A 23314-nucleotide genomic window follows, 5' to 3' on the forward strand; every position below is an offset into this window, starting at 1 on the left:
TGTGTGTGTGCCTGTACGTGCCACGTGCGTATGTGTGCTGTGTACACATGGAAGTGCAAGAGTATGTATGCACAGGTGTGTACACACGCGTGTGCATGGATGTGTGTGTGCACGCACGGGTCTGCCTGTGCACGCGTGCCCGTGCAGGTAGGTGTGTGCACGTGCACGTGGGTGCATTTGTACGTAGCTGTGTACACGCGTGCGTATGTCTGTGCCTCTGCGTGCGTGTATGCCCACACGTGCACGTCCGTGTCTCTGTTCGTACGCGCGTGTGTGTGTGTGTCCACCCGTATGCGCACATTGGCACGCGCGTCCGGCTGTACAACCCCACACCGCTACGTGTCTCCTCCCGCGCCCCCGCACGCGTGGCCGTGGGTCCGCCCGCAGCGCGGCGCGCCCTCCGCCCGGCAGGGGGCGCCGCCGGTCGCTCCCCCCCCCCCCCGGCAGCCGCCATGCCGGCGGGTCCTGCCCGCTCGGTAGTGAGCGCCCCGCGGCCGGGATCGCCGCCGCCGGTGGGGAGCGCGGGGCAGCGCGGGCGGGAAGGCCGCTTCACACGTGCCGCGTTGCTGGGGGCAACGCTGCGGACGGCAACGAGCGGTCCGCGCGGCGGGGCTAGGGAGGGGCGCTGCCAGGACCCGGGGGGAGGCGGGGCGGGGCGGGGCCCTCAGCGCCGGTGCTTGCGGCGTCTGCCCGGTTCTGCCGACCGTCGCCATGCGCAGCCGGAGTAACTCGGGCGTGCGGCTGGACGGCTACGGGCGCCTGGTGCAGCAGACCATCCTCCGGCACCAGGTGCGGAGCCCGCTCTCGGGGAGGCGAGGGGCGGAGGAAGTCTGCCTCACCGCGGGCCCCGGGGCGCCCGGCCGGTCGCTGGGCCTGGGCAGCCGCCGCCTGAGCCCGCGGGTCAGGTCGTGGAGTTAACTGGGCGAGGGGGCTACGGCCCCTCGGTGTGTCCCGCCCTCCACAGGACGCGGTGACGGGCCTGCTCCCCGCCAGCGCCGACCACCGGGATGCCTGGGTCCGGGACAACGTCTACAGCATCCTGGCCGTCTGGGGGCTGGGCCTGGCCTATCGCAAGAATGCCGACCGTGACGAGGACAAGGCCAAGGCCTACGAGCTGGAGCAGGTAGGAGGGAGCTGGCAGGAGAGAGGGGCTCTGCTGGCCGTCCCAGCCTGGCTGGTGGTACTGGGGAACCGGCCGTGGCCTCACAGCTGGTTTGCTTTTGGCACAGCTCAGCTCTGGGGCCGAAGGGCCGCAGGAGGCTGTGCAGTGAGGGTGAGGACAGGGCTGTCCCCCCACGCAATAGGAAGGGATGTCCGAGCCCGCTCTTCCCAGAGAGTGCTGGAGCCCAGCTTGGAGGGTCCGGCTGTCGGCTCCGGGATGATCTGGGGTCGCAGCTCTTCTCCCAGGGACTGGGGAGCTGCCTCCTGCAGCTATGCCCTCGCCACCCCCACACAGCACAGCAGCTTGGCCTTGCTGGCAGGCCAAGAAATCTTGCTTCCCTGTGCTGTTGCTGAGGGAGCAGGGTCCGTAGAAATGTGAGCAGGGGCTCTGGTTACAGATGCTGGAGCCCTGCAAAGGTCAGCAGCCAGCTGGTCTTGAGTCAGGGCTTCTCCTGGCTGCACGGGGATTAACAAGGCTGTTTTCCATGTTCCTGCAGAGCGTGGTGAAGCTGATGCGGGGGCTGCTCCAGTGCATGATGAGACAGGTAGGGGCTGGGGAATGCCTCTGAGAACTGAGTGGTCTCCTCAAAGTCCAGCTGTGTCAGCTCTTCTCAGCCTTCCCTGATGAGCAGAGGGAAGGCTCCCTTCCAGCAAATGAAATAAGCTCTGACTTGGCATCTGTGCCTGGTGTGATGGGAGTCCCAGTGCTGTGGGCTGGTGGCCAGTGGAGCCTTTGCCAGCTGCTCCCTGTCTTGTGACCCGGCTGGTGCTGGGACTGTGCAGCTCTTCTCCCTGAGGGCATTTGGGGTGACCCTTTTCTCTCCACAAAGTACAACTGTGGCTGTGGGCCCTCCATGGCTGCAGCCCTGTGCTAGGATGGCATGTGAGCCTGCACTTGCTGCCTTGCTCTGTGGAGGGGCTCAGCCCACGAGCTGTAGGATTTCTGTAGCATTTTCTTGCCAGGTACAGCTCCGCATGCTGGGCTGACAGCACGGGGTAGCCCTTGGCTCTGGGGCTGTCAGACTTCTCTGGAGACGGGGTTTGATGAACTCCTGCATCTCCTTGCCCTTCTCAAGGTAGACAAGGTGGAGGCGTTCAAGTACAGCCAGAGCACCAGGGACTGCCTGCATGCCAAGTACAACACCCACACCTGTGCCACTGTGGTGGGGGACCATGAGTGGGGTCACCTCCAGATGGATGCTACCTCCCTCTACCTGCTCATGCTGGCGCAAATGACTGCCTCAGGTGATGCTGTTGGGGGATGTCATTTCAGCTTTGAGGAGCCCCTCCAGGGCTCTCCACGTTCGCAGTTTAGGTGCAGCTTCCTGGGTGCCAAGCTGCCGCAACGGCCTCCCCGACCTCGCTGTTTTCTTACGCTCACGGCAGCTGAGGTGGATTTGGGCCCCTCAGTGTCCGTCTCTCTAAGAACCCCCCGTTTGCCTGAAGCCCCAGAGCTGCTGTAGGGGTATGGGAGTGGGGACGGGAGCCAGCCAGGATGTGGCTTCCGTGGGGCAGGTGTGCGGTGATGAGGAGAAGTCTGGCCTGGGTTACTGCAGCCCCTTCCTAGGGGTGCCTGTGGGGTTGAAGCAACTCACGTGAATTCCTCCCCCTGCTTCAGGCCTCCACATAATTCACAGCCTGGATGAAGTCAACTTTATCCAGAACCTCGTGTTCTACATCGAAGCAGCCTACAAAACTGCGGTGGGTAGCCCATGCTGGGGAAGGGGGGCATGCCCTGAGGGTGCACGTGGTGGACTGGTGCCTAGGGGCAGCTGTGGGTCCCTCCTGAGCCCTGGAGGGAGCACCGCCAATGGGTGGGATTCAAAAGCTTTCTCCATGTGCTGGGAGCCACTGCCTGCTCCAACGTGTCTCTCTGCAGGACTTTGGGATATGGGAGCGTGGGGACAAGACGAACCAGGGCATCACTGAGTTGAATGCTAGCTCTGTCGGCATGGCCAAGGTGAGCTGGGGAGAGGTGCTGGGTGCTTCTTTACAGGGAAGGCTGGGCATGTGAACTATTGAGGCTCAATGCCCTGTGCAGTGATAGGTTCCTGGGGAGGAAGACCTTTCTCCTTGTGTGCTGGGATAAAACTGTGCCCCTCTTGCCTGAGTTTTGCCTGAACTGGGAGTGAGAAATTAATTGGGGTCTGTGGCAGAAACGTCCAGGGCTCTGTTGATGCCTGGCTACATGTTGCTTTGGAGTTGTGGTCACATTCTGATCAGGGGTGCTATGTAGTCACAGCAGGGTTTTAATTTGTTTGAATTTGGGTAGTGCGTTACACAGAGGGGCTGGCATGGGGTGAGAGCTCTTACGGATGAGCAGCGTGGTAGAGGTCTTGCTGCTTTGGATCTCGCCCTGCTTGCAGGCTGCCCTGGAGGCACTGGATGAGCTGGATCTCTTTGGAGCAAAGGGAGGCCCACAGTCAGTGATACAGGTGCTGTCGGATGAGGTGCAGCACTGCCAGGTGAGACCTGCACGGGCTTTACACCATTGCAGGATGAACTGTGATCTGCTGAGGTTACGGTGTGAACAACGCCCAGCTTGGCAACCTAATCACCCCTCCTTCCCCTTCGCTCAGTCCATCCTCCACTCAATGCTGCCCAGGGCCTCCACGTCCAAGGAGGTGGATGCCAGCGTGCTCTCTGTTATCTCCTACCCAGCGTTCGCTGTGGAAGACAGCGAGCTAGTGGAAATTACCAAGCAAGAGATCATCACAAAGCTGCAGGTGAGTGGCTCTGCCCTTGTCTCGCCCTTCATGGGAGACAGCTGCAGTCCAAACTGTCGTAGCCCTTTTCTCCCCAAAAACATGCTTAGGGAGGGGGTTCTAGGGCATGTTCTCTCCCAGTCTACACGACCTGTGGCAGGGGTGTGCAAAGAAACAGTCTTGTGTGCTGTGGCCCTAGGCTGTGATCACGGTGCCTGAGCACTAGGTGAGTGAGGGGGGTATTTGGCTGGAAGAGACACACACGTGATTCTGCATCGAAGGTATAAGGTGTCTCATGCTGTGCCTCCTGCTCAGCACCTCTTTCCCTCCCTTCCAGGGGCGCTACGGCTGCTGCCGCTTCCTCCGGGATGGATACAGGACCCCCAAAGAGGTAAGTGTTCCCAGCCCTGCCACCTGCCAGAACTTGTGACAAGCAGCAGCTGTCCTGGGTTGCGTTTGCGGCCCCTGCCGGCTGCAGCACAAAGGCCGTGGTGGGAAGCACTGGGAAGATGACAGCCCTGGGTAGCCCCAGGCAGTGTCATGGGTCTGGGCAAGGCTTCCCAAAATGCCAGACCCCGTTGCAGAGGTGGTACATCCCACCCACATGAATAGCAGGTGGGCAGAGGCTGACTCTGCCTGCATCTTGAGACCTGGTAATAGTATGCATCTCTTAGGCTGGGGGAAGATGGGACCACTGCCCTGTGTGGAAGCCCTGCTGAGGTGGGCTCTTTCCCCGGCCCTCCCAGGGCTGCACAAGCCCTGACTGAGGGCTGGAGGACTGTGGAGGTGACCATGCAGTGCTCCTCCCCGATGGTCTCAGCTCTCCGGCAGCACTGGAGATCACAAAGCTGCTTCTGCCTCTCCTGGGACAGCAGGCGGCTTGTGTACTGCCACGCTCGGCTCTCAGTGCAGTGAGCGGAGACTTTCTTCTGCTGCTTTGGGGAGGGAAAACAGGAAAATTTTATAAGCAACAGTTGCGTTTGATAATCACAGAATGAGGAAATGGTACTTGGAGGTTCTTACATCAAGACTGGCTGTTGGGCCCATAAACCTGGTAGGGCTCCTTTGGGCATGAGTGCTTCTAAATGCTTTTCCTCTGCTGCGCCTCTTCAGACCTGACCATAATAGGCAGCATGTGTGGCTGCATCTCTCCAGAGCCAAAGAGCAGCAGCATCTCCAGTCTGACTTTCCCAGCGCTCACGAGCTTTGCCAGTGTGCAAGGCCATGGATTACTTCTGGGGAGCTGCCAGGCATGGGAAGAGCAGCGTTGCTTGCAGAGGCACTGCAGCTGGCTGGAGTCAAATGGGAGTTTAGGAGCTTATGGCCAGTGTGCTGGCACTATAGAAAACATCTGTTCCCTTTGTCCCTGCTGTCCTCTTTGCCTTACAGTCTGCTAAGGCCAGCTCTCTCCCCTCTCTGTAGCAGAGTTAAAGCACTTAGCAGGGATGGTCGAGCGTAGGTCCCTTGGAGCACCACACCACGCATATCTGAGGTGAGAGGATTTGGTGAAGGCAGCTCTCTGTCCCGACCACTTCCCTTGTGTCAGGACGACAGTCACACCAAATGGCAGGAGGGACCCTGCTCTCTGACCCCGTGGGACAAGCCCAAGTCCTGGCCCAGCTGGTCAGGTGATGCTGGAGGAGGCCGGTGCTGAGGAGCTGGGTCAGAGCAGGCCGGGTGAAGGGGACATGGGTGTCCCCAGTGCAGCAAGGGGGATGTTGTGCTGTTCTACAAGGCTCTGGGGTGCTCTCCTGAGGACTGGGTAGGCAGGCTCCCTCTGCCCAGGAAGGGTGAGTCCCTTCAGCATCAGTGCAGGGGGCTTGAGAGGGGATGTCTGACGGAAAGAACGCAGCCTGGAGTGGCTCTTTCTCAGCCATCATCTGCAGAGTAGGACTGGAAAGGCATTTAAGGCTGGGGTCTTGGCGGGAGTAGGAGCCCCGTCAATTTGAGGAGATTCTGCCACCCACCATCTGCCTTGCTGTCGTGCCCTCCCTGCAGGACCCCAACCGTCTCTACTACGAACCTGCTGAACTGAAGCTGTTTGAGAACATCGAGTGCGAGTGGCCTCTCTTCTGGGCATACTTGATCATTGATGGGATTTTCAGTGGAAACATGGAGCAGGTAAGGGAGGCAGGACCTGCTGGCCGGTGGAAAGATGTCCCTGGCAAGGGAGGCATGTGGGGGAAGGATGCAGGAAGCCGTGACCAGAGGCAGATCTCCCCATCTCTCTTCTCAGGTGCAAGAGTACCGGGAAGCCCTTGAGGGAGTTCTCATCAAGGGGAAGAACGGGGTGCGCCTGGTGCCGGAGCTGTACAGTGTCCCGCCAGATAAGGTGAGTGGTCCTGAGCTATGGTGGGAGCAGGAATGTCTCATGACCAGATAATTAGATTTTAACTGCTTATTAACCTAAATTGTTAGTAAAGCAGCACATGTAGTGCTTGGAAACCCCATGTAAAAAAAGCGTGGCTTGGAGCTGTTATAAAACCATGTTGGATAAATAAACTGCTTTTTTTCCACAAAGCATTTCTTGCCTCCATACACAAGGGTGCTTTGCTGACAGTCCGTTGGCCTGGAGTCAGAGTCCTCAGAGAGCTCAGGACACATGGACCTGAGCTGAGGAGGTTGTGCTGAGCTCCCATTCAGTGGTGAGGGTGTTTGTGTGGGCCTGGGCTGAGAGCATTGGCTTCTTGGTGCCTGAGTGGTACAGGAGAGATGTTCTCCCTACTAGCATCACCCTGGTCCTCCTGGGGCATGTCAGTCGTTCCTGTGGGACGGCCTGTGTTGCGAACCCAAGCCTGGTCTGAGCAGCTGATCTGTTGTCTGACATGGGTGCCTGGGGCAATCTTGAGATGAGGGGAGGAACATGGCCGGGAAGTTTTGGACCCTTTGCGGCAAATGCTTCCGTAGGCTCTTGTTTTAAGTCTTAGACTGCTGGACTTCAAACTGCAATGATGATGCTTCCTTCAGCATCCTGTGTCTATGGATCCCTCCCTGATCTCCGGGCTTGTTTTCCAGGTGGATGAGGAGTACAGGAACCCCCACACTGTGGACAGGATACCTATGGGCAAGCTGCCACTCATGTGGGGACAGTCCCTCTACATCCTAGGGTGCCTGATGGCTGAGGTACGGTCACCCCTGGTGATGGGGAGGGCTGTGGGGCCAGGCTCTGAGCTCTGAAAGAGCAAATGCTGCCACCCTGAGCCACCTACCATGGGGAAATTGTCACCTCCATCCCCCCAGGACCTCTTAAAGGTGGGTTGTCCGTAGACATCACCCGTTCTGCCCTGCCCATGAAATGTTTACCTCCTCATACCTCTTTTTCTTCAGGGGTTTCTAGCTCCTGGTGAAATAGATCCCCTCAATCGCCGTTTTGCGACTGTCCCCAAGCCGGATGTGGTGGTCCAAGGTGAGGGAAAGGGGCCGATCCCAAACCCCTGTCCCTGGCAGGCCTAGGGGCTCTGCCTGTGCAGAATTCATGAGAGTGGTTCTGCTGGGTGGATGCCAGTACAGCCACATCTCAGCTGTGGCAGGGTGGGTATAAGATGGGTTACAAGTCTTTCCACTCCACCCTGCATTGTCACAGGGAAATATCACCTGCTACTGCCTCCTCTGCAGAGAGGTTGATAACTGTCCTGTCCTGCCGCTCAGCAGGGAAGGCTTGGGTGTAGAGAGTGTTAGGAGGAGCAAGGCAGACCTCTGCAGTGGGAACTGGTTTCCAAAAGGGACACCAGACAGCTGCCTCTGTGAGGTGGCATCTTGTATGTGTCCACAAAGGCCAGGGGCAGTGCTGTCACACCCATGTGCCCTTGCTGCACTGAGCCTGTCCTCCTCACTCCACAGTGTGCATCCTGGCAGAGACGGAGGGGATCAAGGCTGTTCTGAGGAAGGAGAACATCGATGTGGAGACTGTGGCAGATGTCTACCCTATCAGAGTACAGCCTGCTCGCATTCTCAGCCACATCTACGCCCGGCTGGGTGAGCTGGACTCCCTGCTCCTGCAGCAAAGGGGTGCAGAAGAGTCTGTCCCATCCCCTGGCACTCCTGCTTATAGATGCTGATGTCCTGCCCTGCTGCTCTCTGCCTGGCTGATGAGGGCTCTGTCACCCATTCCTGGGCCTGGTAAAGCTACTCCTGCCCAAGGGGAACTGGGCTGGCAGGCAGTGCTGTTCAGGGTGATTCTGAAAGGGATAAAGCTTTGGTGTTGCGGTTTCAGTCACCCTAGAGGGTGGATCAGAGGCTCTGATCCATATAGGATGGACCTGGTGTGAGCAGGAGCCAGCTTTTTGTTCCTGTACCCAGACCTCAACGGGGGAGGCAAGCCAGACCCCAGAGAAAGGTCTCCTAGCAGTCTCTGGCAGAGAGAGCCGGTAGCTCAGGCAGGATGGCTGTTGTTGGAGGGCAGTGCTGAGTGTGAGGGGAGGGTGTGCTCCAGAGCTCTGCACACTCATTCCCTGATGCTGCAATCCCATGGTCATGGGGCTTGTTGTGCAGGAGCTGGAGACCCAGCCTGGGCCAAAGGAGAAACCTGATCTACACTGTAGGCTGCACACACTGGCTAATTTAAGCCAGCAAAAGGCCAAGTGTGACATGGGCAAGGGGGACGGGGAGCAGCCTGGCAGCTGCCGAGGCTGACATGAGCAAGGGAGGGTGCTCCCGCTGCACCATCCTGGGCTCTGGGAGTAATCCAGGAGCAACGGGAATGCTGACGGAGCTGTCAGCTTTGGGGGGCCAGGCCTGTGCAGGAGGGGACCCTTGGCCCTTACCCCAGCTTCTGGCATCCCCAGAGACCTGGAGGTGTGGCATGTTAAGGAGGTCAGGGCGGGCTGTATGTCCCTGTTTCAGCAGGCATCCCTGGGGAGGGCCTGGGTGTCTCTAGCCCCCCTGGGCAGGGCTGGGGAACAGAGTATCACTGTCCCTTAGAGCTATGTCAGCTCAACACAGGGTCCTGGGGTACCCCAACCACAAACCAGCCTTTTCCTGCTGGCTGGTAGCACAGGGACCTGTCTCTGTTTGCTACTGCATCCCCTTTTGTGAGGTTTGCACTAAAACCTCCTCTTCCTGCCCCCCCCTAGGCCGCAACAAGCAGATGTGCCTGACAGGACGGCCCTACCGGCACATGGGCGTCCTTGGGACCTCCAAGCTCTACAACATCAGAAAGAACATCTTTACCTTTACCCCGCAGGTGGGTGGCATTGCACAGGCTCGTTCCCAGCTGTTATGTGATCTGGAACTGGACAGGGGGTTTCTCCACTGGCTGAGCACTCTAGTTGCTCTCAGGGATGGCCCTGGGAGGGCAGAGCAGCCCCAGCTCTGTGGTGTCAAGCAGCAGAGTTGGTGATCCTAGCTGTGTGCATGTTGGAAGGAGACGGTTTCAGCCTTCTGATGATCAGTGTTGGGTGAAAATCTTTGCTCACCCTGACAAGGACACCAGGAGGAGGCTGATGGCAGGACAGGGATCCCTCTGTCCAGTATGGTGCAGGGATGAGCAGGTTTGCAAGCCTGGCACTGTGGGAAGTGTGTATTCACTTGGGATAGGCACAGCATGAACTGGCTGTGTGGGGCCTGGGTGATGCTGCTGCTGAGCTGTAGTGCTATCTCCTTGTAGCTGTTAGTGGCCAGTAGCTGCCCTGGGGATTGAGGGTCCCTTGCTGGGCTGTACTGGTACCCACCAGGTAAGGTGGAATGAGCTGTTGGTGCAAAGGAGCATCCCCTCTGGGTGCGCTGTGTGCCTGGCCTGGCTGAGTGCCTGTTGGAAGACATGGGTGGCACCAGAGGAATCTGGTGGCTGTGGGAAGGCCTGCTCACGTCTGCTGTCCTCACAGTTCATAGACCAGCAGCAGTTCTACCTGGCTCTTGACAACAAGATGATTGTGGAGATGCTGAGGACGGACCTCTCGTACCTCTGCAGCCGCTGGAGGATGACTGGGCGTCCGACCATCACCTTCCCCATTTCCCACACCATGCTTGGTATAGCTCCTCTGGCCTTGCAAGGCGTTCAGCTAGAGCAGCCCTGGGAAGCAGCCTGTGGGAGGAAAGGGGTGGGCAGATGTGGGACTGTCGCAGGCATGGGGACACAGTGGGGCTGGAACAGCCAGTAGCACCCTGTATAGAGTGTACCACTCAAAGGAGCCACACTGAGTTGGTAGCTGTCCTGGCAGCTAGCGGGACTGCCTGTCAAGCACTAGTGCCTGCAACTCAAGAGATGTTTGCTGGTACAGAAGTATTCAGTCTTCAGGCAGCTAGGCTTGTAGGGAGGCCTCTTGGGAGCAAGACAAAAGACAGTCCCCCTCTAAAAGTGTTCTTGGGGCTCTTCCCGCATCTTAACTCTTCACGAAGGCTAACCACCTGCTAAAGGCTTTCCTAAACAACAGGGAGGTGAAAACAGAAAGAACAGAGAGCTATGCAAAACTGGCTTCTCTGGAGCAGCTCACAGCTTTCCTATGAGCCTGGTGCAGCAAAGGGACTCTGTTCTGCTTTCAGGCCTTTTTGGCTCTCCTTGTGTACTTGAAATCCCCTTGGTGTCTTGATCATGCCCTTTGCTGTGGTATCTTCTGCCCCTGACAGCAGCACCCCCTCTGCTGCCTCGTGTGAAAGCCAGGGACAGAGCAGGGGGCTGTTCGACTGCTGCTCTCTGGTACTGTCAGTGAAATCCCAGGAGCCTGGAGTGTGCCTTGGCCTGGCTATCCTGGAATCCAGCCTGGACAGTCCTGAATTTCCCTTTTTGGGTGGTGCTTTTGGTGCCACAGCCCACCTGCGCACTCCAAAGCGAGGATCTGGCCAATGCCATGGGGCTTTGCCTGTCTGAATGCGCACTTGGCCCTGTGTTACCTTCTGGGAGCCTGTTCGAGTGGGAGAGCCTGACCGCCTGTGTCTCTGTCCCCAACAGATGAAACTGGCAGCAGGGTGCACCCCGCGGTGCTGGCAACGCTGCGGAAGCTGCAGGATGGGTATTTTGGTGGCGCAAGGTGAGCACAGCATCCTGGGGTGCAGGAGGGGAGCGGGCTGGTGGCCTCTAAGAGCCTGATGATGAGGCCCATACCTGATGGGCCTGAGCATCGGCTGTTGGGAAGGAAGCTGTGGAGGATACATTGGGGTGTGCTGGGCTGTGAGTGCGCCCCAGGGCTGCAATCCCAACAGAGGAGATGCAAGAGAGGGTGTATCTCTTCATGCCATTAAACCCATGGCTGCAGGATTCCTCTAATAGCTTTTGGGCAGTCCTTCCATGCCCGCCTGTGGCTGGAGGAGTTGCAGGCAGCTAAAGCAGGCACTGGGGCATGTGTATGCTCCTGGGCAAGTGTGTTGCTGCTGAAGAGCCTGCCCTGGATCCAGGAGGCAAAGCCAAGGGTATTGCCTCCCCCTTCCTCTCTGTGTGACTTCCTTTCCTCTCACCCAGGATCCAGACGGGTAAGTTGTCGGAGTTCCTGACAACGTCGTGCCGAACACACCTCAGCTTTATGGACCCTGGGCCAGAGGGTAAGGTCTTTGCCAAGAGTTCCGAGCTCAACATTGACAGCTTTGAGGAGCTAGACACTGAGGAGTGGCTGCATGGCTTGCAGATAGCAGAGGATGGTAAGGGGGAACAGGCCAGTTGCTGCTGTGGTGTGGCAAATGCCAAACTCACCCATAACAGACAACCTCCTTGCCAGCGACTACCGCTGTGTTCTTCACACGCTTGGGTTTTCACCATGTTTCTGTTCCCATCTGACCCTCCATCAATTAACCTTGTCTGGGTGGTGCTCATGGTGACACCAGTGGGGTGGGACTGGGTGAATAGTTGCAGCTGTTGTAGCCCCCTCACTGGAGGGGTTTCCCAGCCAGGCAGGGCTGAGGCTGGTGGATGTGGACATTGAGAGCACAGAGGACGCTCTGGAACGAGCTGCTCTGACTTTGTAGGCTGTTGCGTGGGGAAGAGATGAAGGCTCGGCAACCTGCCTCCACTTGGGAGATTTGGCTGAGTATCTTTGGTGCACAAGTGATGGTACAGTGCCCAAGATGGTGGGGAAGAGCCACCACGTCCCCAAGCAATCTGAGTGTTGTTTTCCTGAAGCCTTTCACCCTCCCTGGGCAAAGCTGTTTCAGTGTGTGCCAAGTTGAGGTCTTGCTGCTGTGGATTGGGTGCACAAGAGGTCCTTGGCCTGTCACAGTGTCACGGACCGACCTTGTCCTGAGACCATGGTGGGGTGCAAGTTTTGCTGCTCCCCTTGCAAGCAGACCTGGGTGCGTGACCTTATTTTGGTCATCTTCCTGGCCTTCCCGTCAGTCTGCTCTGCCTCTGCTGCTCCTGTAGCTGATGTTTGCACTGCTATGACTGAATACTTATTTCCCTTGCCCTCCTCTTGCTTCACATGCGGTCTCCTTGCTGGCTGCACCTGGGCTTCTCCAAAGTGTCTGCTTCCCCCCAGCCCCAATGGGAGACAGGGCCTGCCTGGCTTCTCTACAGCAGCTAGAAGATGCTCAACTCTAAGTTTTTCTTGTGGTCAGATGCTGCAGCCAGACAGGATTTTTCTCAAGCCTGATGTCTGGGGAACTCCTCCAGCTGATCCTTCAGGCGCTGGCATGAGGTATCCCCACCAGGTGTGGAAAGGGGATGCTGTGCTGTCTGCCTCACATGCAGTCTGCAGCTCACCTCCTGGGGCAGACACACCACAGAGGTTGTCTGCCAGCTGGAGGGCAGCAAGGCTTTGCTCTGGCCCACTGGCTGGAAATGGATTGACGGCTTCGTGTTGCATTGCATTGCCTTGGCATGGGGCATCTCCCCCCCCCCCCGCCTCCAGGGGCATCCCCTTCACTGCTGGGCAGCACTGTTATCTCCTGGCTGAGCAGAGACTCCTGGCCTCTGAGCACCCTCCTCCATGCCGTAGTTAGTGAGTGGTGGCTCTGGTGTTCCCGATGTGGCTTTGGGAGCAATGGGAGCTGCTGGAGAGCGGGCAAAGAGCAAGGCAGGAGCTGTAACTCCTAATTAGAAATAACCAGTATTTTCTAATTAGAAATAACTCATGCAAAACCCACCCTGCCTTGCTCCTTCTGCTGGAGTCCTGCTTGGATGAGGCCCTTGCTGTGCTGGGGTGCTCCTGAGTGGCTGCCCCCGGCTGTGCCTTCCCTTCTTCCCCAGAGACAGAGCATGAGGGTTTCACCACGGGGTTGGAGCAGACCCCGCCATCCTTGTGCAGGTTCAGACCAGATACACGCTGCAGCCCCATCACTTCCTTCATCCATGTGGGACTTGGAGGGAGCCCCAGTTTGGCCCCAGCTGCCAGCCAGCGTCCCAGGCAGCAGAGTAGTGCAGGAACAGGGGTGCTGTGGCTGCCATGCTTTGTGAGCCTGGCTGCTGGCACTGTCCATCTGGCTGCTGCCACTAGCCCCATGTTGTCACGTTGCGCAGTCAGCAAAGCTTTGCCCTTGCAGAGGCACAGCTGGGGAGCTCTCCGGGGTTTGGGGGTGCCCCAGCGCAAAGCGACTGAGTCCTGCCTCTTCTGCCTCCCCTTCCAGCGGACACGTATGACGAGGTTGCTCAGTATTTGGACCACCTGCTGCAGCGCACAGTACCCCAGTCAAATCTCCCTCCCACTGCTCAGCGGGGAGGGCTAAGCCGCTTCCGGGCTGCTGTCCACACTACCCGTGACTTCATGTCCCTGGCATCCAAGGCCAAGGACCTTCATGTCCAGAGTGAGTAACTCCAGCACCCTCAGCACCTTTGCTCAAGCCTGAGGTGAGGCTGAGGTGCTTTGGGAGCTTTCCCAGCTGTGCGATGCTGGGGGTTCCATGGACTGCAGAGCAATCCAGCCTTTGCCCGGGCAAAGGCACATGATGTCCATCATGTTAGTCCTGGCCATGGAGTATCTTGGAGTTGGTGCCCATGCAGTCCTCATGGAAACTGCAGAACAATAAGAGATGGCAGCTCCCCGTGGCGTTCCTCTAACCGGATGGGCAGGGGCCTGCTGCGCAAGCAGCGTCAGATGAGGTGGTTTGGGGTACAGCAGTGGTGGTTGGGGTTGAGAAGTGTCTGCATCAGCCTTGGCTTTCTTTTAGATGTTGGGATGTACGTGCCCAGCAAGATCTTCCAGGCATCCCAGCAGTCAGTCAAGCTGCTGAGTTCACCCCACCAGCACGACACGGATGGCAAGGTGAGCCCTGTCCTTCTGGACTGGCCAAGCAGTGCTATCCTTTCAGTTGGAGCCAGAGGGTCCTTGTGGGGCTGCCTGGGAAGGCTTGGTGTTTGGCAAGGGAGAATATCTATGGGTGAATGGCCTTTGCTCCATAACCAGACCGCACTTAGTGTGAGGTGCTGGCAGTGCTAACCAGGAGCATGGGTCTCCCCTCCCCCAGAGCCATGCACTCCATGCAGAGATGAACCTGCCCCGTGATGAGGATGGCAACGTGGACTGCAAGGCACTGGTGGACCAGCTGCGTATCTGCCCCACGCTGCAGGAGCAAGCGGACATCCTCTACATGCTCCATACTCTCAAGTACGATGAGCTCCAAGTCCTGCTGGCTCACTAAGCAGAGAGAGCTGGCACAGCCATGCAGACGTCCCAACGTGCAAAGCCTGGGGGCTGCCAGGGAGCTGCCACAGGGCAAATTGCTGGCTATAACCCAGCATCTCCTTTACTGCAGGGGGCCTGAGTGGCACACGGGGCTTGATAGCGAGCCTGGCCCCACTGTCAAGGAGCTCCTCACTGAGCTATATGTGCGGGTGGGGGACACACGCCAGTGGGCCCTGATCCGCTACATCTCTGGCATCCTCAAGAAGAAGGTGGAAGCTCTGGATGAGGTAACAACTGTGCAGCTGGCCTTTAGCGGGCTGAGGTCTGTTGGGGAGGAGGCAGCAGAGCGAGCAGGCAAACTGTGGCTACATCAGCTCTGTCTCCCTCTGGTTTGTGCTGAGGCCCCAGGCACTGAACATTTGGTGATGCCTGGGGTTGACCTTTTCTGTCCCCAGGCCTGCACTGACCTCCTGTCTCACCAGAAGCACCTGACAGTGGGGCTGCCCCCGGAGCCACGCGAGAAGACAATCTCCACGTGAGTGTGGCACCTCTTCCTCCCAACACGTGCATGGCTGGGGCTGGATGTGAGCCCACCACTTGAGCCTGTGGGCAGGAGTAACTGGGTGGCTGTCCCTCAGCCTGTATCTCTCGTCTCTGGGCTGTTCAGACCAGGAGGGATGCAGGCTGCTCTGCTGCCTCTCATCTGCTCTGCCGTTCATTCCCTCCAGGCCGATCCCCTACGAGGAGCTTGTTCGCCTCATTGATGAAGCCAGCGAGAAGAACCTCAGTGTGTCCATCCTCACACAGGTGAGGGGCTAGGGTGGCGGGGAACCCCACAGCTGGGTGTCTGCCCTGGTGAACAGCAGTGGGGTGATCTGTCTCTTCCCCTCCAGGAGATCATGGTGTACTTGGCCATGTACATACGCACACAGCCCGCACTCTTTGTTGAGATGTTCCGCATCCGCATCGGGCTCATCATCCAGGTGATGGCAACGGAGCTGGCACACTCCCTGCATTGCTCGGGTACGTGCGGCGGGGACAGCAGCCCGGTTGGAGTGGGTGCTGCAGTGCATGAGGCCTAGTCGGCCAGGAAGGAGAAGTGCTGTTAAAGATGGGCAGCACCAGGACGAGACATGAAAGTGCTGGGGTCTGCAGCTGGGGCTGTTCTTGGGCAGCACAACAGGTCACTTCGCTGCGGTCTCTGTTCGGGCATGTGTTGGACTGGCCTGAGGAAGAGTCTCTGGGCAACACCTGGAGTTAGCATACGTCCTTGGAGGATGAGTTCCTGTACCAGTGCTTCCCCTGCTAACAGAATGAGGTGCAGGGTAGCAGTGTCCCAGGAGGGCTGTGAAATGGGGTATATCATCTCAACTCTCTTCTCTCCAGCTGGAGAAGCCACTGAGAACCTGATGAATCTCAGCCCATCAGACATGAAGAGCCTCCTCTACCACATTCTCTCCGGCAAGGAGTTTGGGGTGGAAAGGAGTGGTGAGTCTCTCAGCAGGGTTGTGAGAGCATCGCTGGGCAAAGCTGGGTCCTGGTGTGGAGCATGGCTATCTCCAGGTGTTTTCATCTGTGAGGGACATCCCTGTCCTGCATTTTCAGCACAGCTGCTTCTGCCCTGCAGTAATCCAGCAAGAAGCTATGCTCTTCAGCAGAGGGGTGCTGAGCTGATTTCCAGGGATCAAGCCCAAGTCCTGTAGCTACTGGGGCTTTGCTTAGTTTGGCACTTGGCCTGGTCAGGCCTGAACTGAAGCAGTTCTGTGCTGTGCTGGTTGGGATAGAGGGTGAGAATGTGCAGGGGTACCAGTGCCCGAGCAGGAACAAGAGATGTCCGTGCTCTGAGCCGTGGTACCCACTCTAGACCTCTCTTCCCCTCCAGTGCGATCGGTTGACTCATCACTCACTACCACTGTCTCCATCTGTGAGGTGGGGGCTGTTGGGGCCACCAAACCTGAGCGTGCTGGAATCGTGAGGCTGAAAAGTGAGATCAAACAGGTGAGGGCAGGTGGTGCAGGCTGCTCCTGCTGGGTTTTGTGGGTAACAAGCAGCTACAGGACAGGCGGGATTTATGGGACAGCAGGAGGGAGCTCACTCTTGGGCTTCAGAGAACTTGCAGTTGCTTCCAGGAGCTCTTTTTGGCTCCAGTACTGCCCCGGGGGGAGAATTGGGGTAAATCTGTTAGTGGGGGTGGGGGTCGCTCTGGCAGTGCGGTACCAAGGAAGCACAGGGGTGCTTGAGAAGGTGCAGGGGTGGGGAGGACTATGCAGTGTCCCAAGGCACAGCTGGCATCCTGGTGGGCCTCTTCCAGCAGCAGAAACTTCATTTCCTTCTTCTCTTGCAGCAATTGGATAAACGTAGGCAGTCTCTGACTGGGAGTAAGGTGAAGCCACCCTGGTCCTCCTGCAGCCTCAGCTTTTGTCCCTCATGCCACACACCAAGGCAGCTTCCGAGCATGCATGAGTTAATGAGCTTTCCTAAACAAACCTGCTGAGCAAGCTGCTGCAGCAATGAGCTCGTTTCCCTCTTGGCAGACCCAGGGTTCCTCTGTTCAGGATGGGGGAAGGAGGCTGGCTCCCTGAGAAGAGGTTGGCATGGCTTCACATGCTGTGGGGGCCCAGGGCTGGCACAACCTTTGGGGAGCTCCCCTTTGAGTGGGACCAAGCGTGTTTGGACTGGCAGGGAGGAAGGCTTCTCTAAGCCATGGGTGTATTGGCCTTGCAGCCAGCTGTGTTCCACAACTGCTATGGCTGAATAGATCCCACTATACCCACAAAAACTTGCTGAGTGGGATGGCATGATGTTTCCAGTGCCATGACCAGCAGTGGCCCTGCTGGGCTTTCACTGGTGATCCTGCCTGTAGCCTCCTCAGCTATTTCTTTGGGGGAAGAGGTTCCTGCCCAGCTTCAAGTGACAAGGATCTCTGGTGCCTGGTGTGTGTCCAGGAGGAGTCCTGAGCTCTAGGAGGAGTCCTGTCCTCAAAGAGACAGGGCCTGCGGGTACCAGGCTGATGCAGCAGGTTTATGGACATTTTGCTGCAGTGTGAATCCTGGCGTTGCAGAGGGACCACGTATGTGATGAGGAGGGTCATCCATGGGTAGTAACCTTGCTGCTGGCCCTCCAGTCTGCCTGAGACTGAATCCCTGCCTGTGCCAGCAGCCAACAGAGCAGTAGCAGCCCTGTGTGCCAGCCGGCATGAGCCTGCTGTTACTGTAGCACTGGAGCATGGAGGCCCTGCAGCTGCTCCATGCCCTGGCACAGTCCTTCCCCTCTGATGCTAATGTGAGACTTCCTGCAGCTCGCCTTTCAAAACTGCCTCTCAGTCTCCAGCTAACCACAGCCCCTGAGATAACTGCCCCATGACCTGAGCATGGTCCGTGCTGCTGCTGCTCTGCTTGCCGTGATGGCTGCCCTGCTCCAGCACAGTCTAATTTTTGTCTCTCCCTTTCTCCTTTCAGCCCCTGAGTTTGCAGTCCGGGGATGCTGACCTGAAGTCCTCTCTGGTAACCTGCGTTTGTGGGCTCTTTGTGACTACAGAAAGGAGCTGTAGTCTGGGGGGGGGGGGGGTGCTGCAGGAGCTGGGGCTCCAGGGTGGGCTTTACTGGGGGCAGGGGGTGGCAGCTGAGCCCTGGGAACTGGGCTGGATGAGCACAAACTCTTGAGCAGTGGTGGGCTGCGTTCTTGTGGGGTATTTAACTTTGCAGCAGTCTCTGTGGTCCTTGTTTTGTCTGCCCAGTCTGCTGGGCACTCGGAGCTGCTGGGCAAGGGCTCCTTTTCAAGCATGCTGGAAGACCAGGGCAGTAAGGACAGCCGCCAGGGCCAGTGGCAGCGGAGACGGCGGCTGGATGGGGCCCTGAACCGTGTCCCTGTGGGCTTCTACCAGAAGGTCTGGAAGGTCCTGCAGAAGGTGAGCTGGGTGTCCGGCAGGCTCCTCTGCATGCATGTGAGCCTGTGGTCCCAGGCAGCAGCCTGGGGATCCTGGGCACCCAGCACTGGTCCCTGATGTTGTGTAGGTATGTGCTTCATGGACAAGGCCTGCAACTGGCCCTGGGAAGCTGGGGAAGACCTGGAGCTGCCTTGTAGGCATGCAGGACCTACCTCATACTGTGCTGACCCTTGCAGAGGGGGGCTAGGTCTGCTCAGGTGCTTTATACATTAGCCAGGCAGGGGCAGGGTTGGAGCCACAGCTGGAGGGGCACCTCTGGGCACAGTTCATCCCATGGTAAGCCAGGGAGCAAAGCCTCATCCTGCCTGTGGGAGGGCTCTGGCTGATGCCGAACTGAAGGGAAAGGAGTGATGCTGTGCAGAGTCAGGAGGTGGAGCTGGGGTGTGTGGGCAGCACGCACCAATGCTTGAGTCCAGAGTGAGTTGGTGGGCTGGACCTACGTGTCTTAGCACAGTGCTTCTCCAGGCCCATAACCGTTGTCTCTCCTTGTTCTGCAGTGCCATGGCCTCTCTGTGGAGGGCTTTGTTCTCCCCGTCTTCAACAACCAGAGAGGTAGGAGGTTTATGTGAAGGGGAAACAGGGTAGGTGGGTTGGTGTTGGGTGCTGGGTTGTCCTGGGCTAGTGCCCAGTATAGCTCAGGACTTGTGCTGGTGATACAATGCTCTAGGTGCATTTCTTTCTCCCTCCTCGCAGATGACCCCAGGGGAGATTAAGTTTGCTGTGCATGTGGAGTCAGTCCTCAACCGCGTGCCCCAGCCAGAGTACAGGCAGCTGCTGGTGGAGGCTATCTTAGTGCTCACCATGCTGGTAGACATGGAGGTGCACACCATTGGCGGCATCATAGCTGTGGAAAAAATCTTGCACATGGCCAATGACCTCTTCTATGAGGAGCAGGTAGGAGCCAGGCCTCACGCAGGGGTTGCAGGCCACATTCCCCACAGCTATGCAGGGTTCACCCACCTGGAGGGTCCTGCTGGTTGTCCCCATTGTGTCATGAGGCACAGCAAAGATTTAATGTCCTCCTCCCGCCACTCACCATTGATGTGTCACACTGCAAGTGCAACAGAGGATGCTTGGGGTGGAAGCTGGTGAGGGGGCTGCCCTTATTCCTAACGCTGCCTTTCTCCTTCCCTGTCCAAAATCCAGAAAGCCCTGGGTGCTGATGACCACGTGCTGGAGAGGGATCCTGCGACAGGCATCTGCAGCCTGCTGTACGACAGCGCACCGAGTGGTCGGTTTGGCACCATGACCTACCTGTCCAAGTCAGTGGTCATGTACGTGTATGACTTCCTGCCCACCGACGGCTGCTCCATGCAGTAGATCTCGCAGCTCCTCTTCCCGAGTCACCGATGCCGTGGGAGGATTGTTTCATACAGCTTTTAAAGATGGGCATTAGGCTAGTTTGCAGGCAGCCTGCGTGGCCATCTCCTCTCCTAGTCCTGACTTCTCGTGTGGGTGAGCAGCTCTCCTGAGGAGCTCTGCAGGAGGCATGCATGCTAAGCTGAACCTGTGCCTGCGTGCAGCCTGTGGAGCAAGGGCTGGCAGGGAAAGGCTGAACTTTGAAACCTGCTTTGTGTTAGAAGTGTCTGTCTGCACACTTCCTCCTGGGCCATCACCCCCGGAGAGGCCTGTATTTGAGGGAGATGAAGAGGGCCTCCCTCACCAAGCATGCGTGCTTGGCACTGCAGCACTCCCAGGCCAGCTCACACTCTCCCTGTCCTCCAGCAGATTTGAGGTTTTTAACATGTTCTGTGCTGCTTTTTATTCTAAATCTGCAAGGTTTTACTAGTGTAGTCTGGAGCTCTTGATCTTCCCGCTGCTGATGGAAAAGCTTTGTTACAGGAATAGGGGATGCCACCTGAGCCTCTCCCAGCACACCCAAAAATCAAAACAGTCCAACCCAGATACAGCTGTGCTGCTAGGAAATAGCCCATCATGCTTCCCTCAGGACTCGTGTGTGTGGAGCTGGGGAGGCTGGGGGAGCCAGGAGCATCCCAAGGCAGTAACAGATCCCTGTTACCACCAAGTTGTGAGGACAGGGTTTCTTGCTTGCTGGGGGATGCGGGTGACAGCCCCTCTGTGCCATCTGCTCTGTCCCTGGCAGTGTTGCTGATGGTTAGTTGCAGGTCTCCCGAGTTCATATATGCCTGTGAAGCAGCTCCAAGCTGGCTGCGTGGCTTGGCGTTAGCTGTGCCATCACAGATGTGCTCTTAATGCTCAGCTCGGCCTTGGTCAGGAGAGGGGTGGAGGCTTGAGTGCATCCATTTCCACTCTATCCTGCAGGTCAAACCCCACATAGGATAATGCAATTGAACTGATGGAGATCAGGCACACACACCACAAAGTGGTGAGGGGAGTGGGGTTATAGAATCATAGAATGGTTTGGGTTGGAAGGGGCCTTTAAAGGTCATCTAGTCCAACCCCCCTGCACTGACCAGGGCCATCTTCAACTAGATCAGGTTGCTTAGAGCTCTGACCAACCTGACCTTGAATGTTTCCAGGGACGGAGCATCTAACCACCTCTCCAGGCAACCTGTGCCAGTGTTTCACCACCCCTCATTGTGAAAAATTTCTTTGTTCTCTCTAGTCTAAATCTACCCTCTTTTAGTTTAAAACCATTACCCCTTGTCCTATGCAACAGGCCCTGCTAAAAACGTTTGTTCCCAGTGAAAGGCTGCCATAAGGTCTCTCCAGAGCCTTCTCTTCTCCAGGCTGAACAATCCCAACTCTCTTAGCCTTTCCTCATAGCAGAGGTGTTTCCATCCCTCTGATCACTTTTGTGGCCCTCCTCTGGACTCGCTCCAACAGCTCCAAGGGGGGGTCCAGAGCTGGATGCAGTACTCCAGGTGGAGTCTCAGTGGAGTAGAGGGACAGAATCGCCTCCCTTGACCTGCTGACCACACTGCTGGACATGGTTGGCTTTCTGGCTTGTGAGGGCACATTGCTGCCTTAGGTCCAGCTTTTCCTTCACCAGTACCGCTAGGACTAGGGCCTTCTTGGCAGGGCTGCTCTCAGTCCCTTCATCCCCCAACCTAGATGTGGGATCTTGCACTTGGTCTTGTGGACCCTCAAGAGGTTCATGTGGGCCCACTTCTCAGGCTTGTCCTGGTCCCTCTGGATGGCGTCCTGTTCCTCAGGCATGTCAACTGCACCACTCGGCTCGGTGTCATCTGCAAACTCGATGAGGGTGCACTCAATCCTGCTATGTCATTGATGAAGATACTAAACAGTACTGGTCACAGTACAGACCCCTGAGGGACACCACTTGTCACTGATCTCCATCTGGACATTGAGGCATTGACCACTACCCTCTGGAGTTGATGATCCAGCCAATTCCTCATCCACTGAACAGTCTATCCGTCAAATTCATCTCCCCAATTTAGAAGGATGGTGTGGGTGACAATGTCAGAGGCCTTACAGAAGTCCAGATAGATGACATCTGTAGCTCTTCCCTTGCCCACTGGTGTGGTCGCCCAGTCATAGAAGGCCACTAGGTTGAGCAGGCAAGACCTCACCTACAACTATAACCCATCTTTTCTTCTTCATGGAGGTGGTCATGATACCGGGGGCTAGGCGTTTCTGACTTTGGCTCCATCTCTGGTGTAGATGGACCAGACCATCATCCATTGACTGGCCTTCCACATCCAGAGCCTCACACCTGTTGTATAGAGGCACCTGGGAGGGTGAGGTGGGCAAGCCGGGGGTTTGCCTGCTGTGCCAAGCATGGACTTGCTTCCATTCACTCCTTTCCTTTAAGCTAGTGCCTTCAGCCTGGGAGGGGGAGGATACGTGGTCCCCTTGATCTTGGCTTTTTTTGTAGCGGCTATTTCTGTCTCAGGGAGGGCAGAGCATGGCTCTGCTAGCCTACCTTTTTCTCTGCCTCCCTGTGCTCCTTAACCTTTCTACTTCCTTGTGTAGCCCTGCCACCAGGCTGAGCAGATCATCCACCTGGTCACACCTCACACAGCATTCTCACTACTGCCATCCATTCCCAGTGACAGGCCTCTGGAACCCTGCAGGCCTGAGGTCTGGATGGCTGCAGGTTTTCCTGGGAGCTCTGTCTGGGTTGCCACATCCATTCTGGTGAGTGCATATGGACAGGGCTTTCTGCCAGGTGGATGCCATAGCTAAGCTCCTGAGAGGTGATGACCACCAATTGAGCTCACCTCCTGAGCTAAGTAGGGTGGCAATGCCCTTCCTACACACCCTTCCACGTGAACTGCCGCACCACACTCTGCCTGCTCTGGTCACAGCACTCCTGGTCGCTACTCCAGCTCCCCAGGCTGCTTTTTATAGGTTGCAAGGGTGGCCCTGTGCCCCGAGACCCACCGCTCTGCTGTGGAGCATGGCAGCCGCTGGAGCAGCTCACCTCAGCAACTGACATTTTCCTGTGTGTTTTCTGATCTCCAGGTTTGTTTGGCCTTAAAGCTGGGCTTGAGAGTAGTTCCTAGGTTGTCTTTCAGGGCCGCTTCTTAACAGTAGCAGCTGTTTTATAGTTGTTGCACACTGATCCATCCACACAGGGTAAACCCTGCCCCAGGCAGAAAAGGCTTGAAGACACTGTGAGCCCCAGCCCGACTTCCCTCTCTGTCCCAAGACAGCCAGGAGGAAGCTGCATTTGGGAGTCAGCAGGGCTCTGGCCGAGCGCAGGAGCCCCAGCAGAAAGCGTTGGGCACCTCCTGGACTCCGTGGGGGAGCAGGGCACGGGTGGGTGCATCCTCTCTGGCAGGGGGCCTCCCCTCGTGGGGCAGGGGCCCGGGTGGGTGGGTTCGTGTCAGGCCTTTTTTAATGACAAAAGGCCCAGTCTCAGGCCTTTCTTAATAACGATTACTATGGTTTTAAAGAAAAACCACCACCCCGAGCAGCGTGGGGTGGGAGCCCCCCAATAAAACGTCTCTCACGCGAGTGTGTGGCCTGTTCTCCTCGCCGGACTGGGCACGGAGGGTCCCCGGCGCTGCGGGGGGAGCTGGGGGGGCGGGATCGCAGGCACCGCAGGCTGCTTGTTCCCGCCGGTGAGT

The 23314-nt window shown here is 57.5% G+C and overlaps 1 protein-coding gene across 1 annotated transcript; it reads left to right on the forward strand.

Moving 5' to 3' along the window:
• The first annotated feature begins 588 nt into the window (after nucleotides 1-588).
• On the forward strand, nucleotides 589-23201 carry PHKA1 (phosphorylase kinase regulatory subunit alpha 1). Its single transcript, XM_075763866.1, is given in 34 exon segments — nucleotides 589-789; nucleotides 965-1123; nucleotides 1659-1706; nucleotides 2238-2406; nucleotides 2780-2862; nucleotides 3041-3121; nucleotides 3528-3626; nucleotides 3741-3887; nucleotides 4204-4257; nucleotides 5865-5987; nucleotides 6103-6198; nucleotides 6882-6989; nucleotides 7194-7272; nucleotides 7707-7841; nucleotides 8939-9048; nucleotides 9689-9833; nucleotides 10753-10831; nucleotides 11260-11435; nucleotides 13356-13532; nucleotides 13896-13990; nucleotides 14193-14332; nucleotides 14481-14637; nucleotides 14806-14885; nucleotides 15079-15157; nucleotides 15244-15373; nucleotides 15737-15838; nucleotides 16233-16348; nucleotides 16695-16733; nucleotides 17809-17853; nucleotides 18087-18257; nucleotides 18794-18826; nucleotides 18828-18848; nucleotides 18990-19190; nucleotides 19443-23201. Coding segments are annotated over 34 exon segments (3729 nt in total). The 5' UTR covers nucleotides 589-711; the 3' UTR covers nucleotides 19617-23201.
• Nucleotides 23202-23314: the final 113 nt, after the last annotated feature.

The sequence above is a fragment of the Balearica regulorum genome, chromosome 11 (assembly GCF_011004875.1).
Source record: "Balearica regulorum gibbericeps isolate bBalReg1 chromosome 11, bBalReg1.pri, whole genome shotgun sequence".
Lineage (NCBI taxonomy): Eukaryota > Metazoa > Chordata > Aves > Gruiformes > Gruidae > Balearica > Balearica regulorum.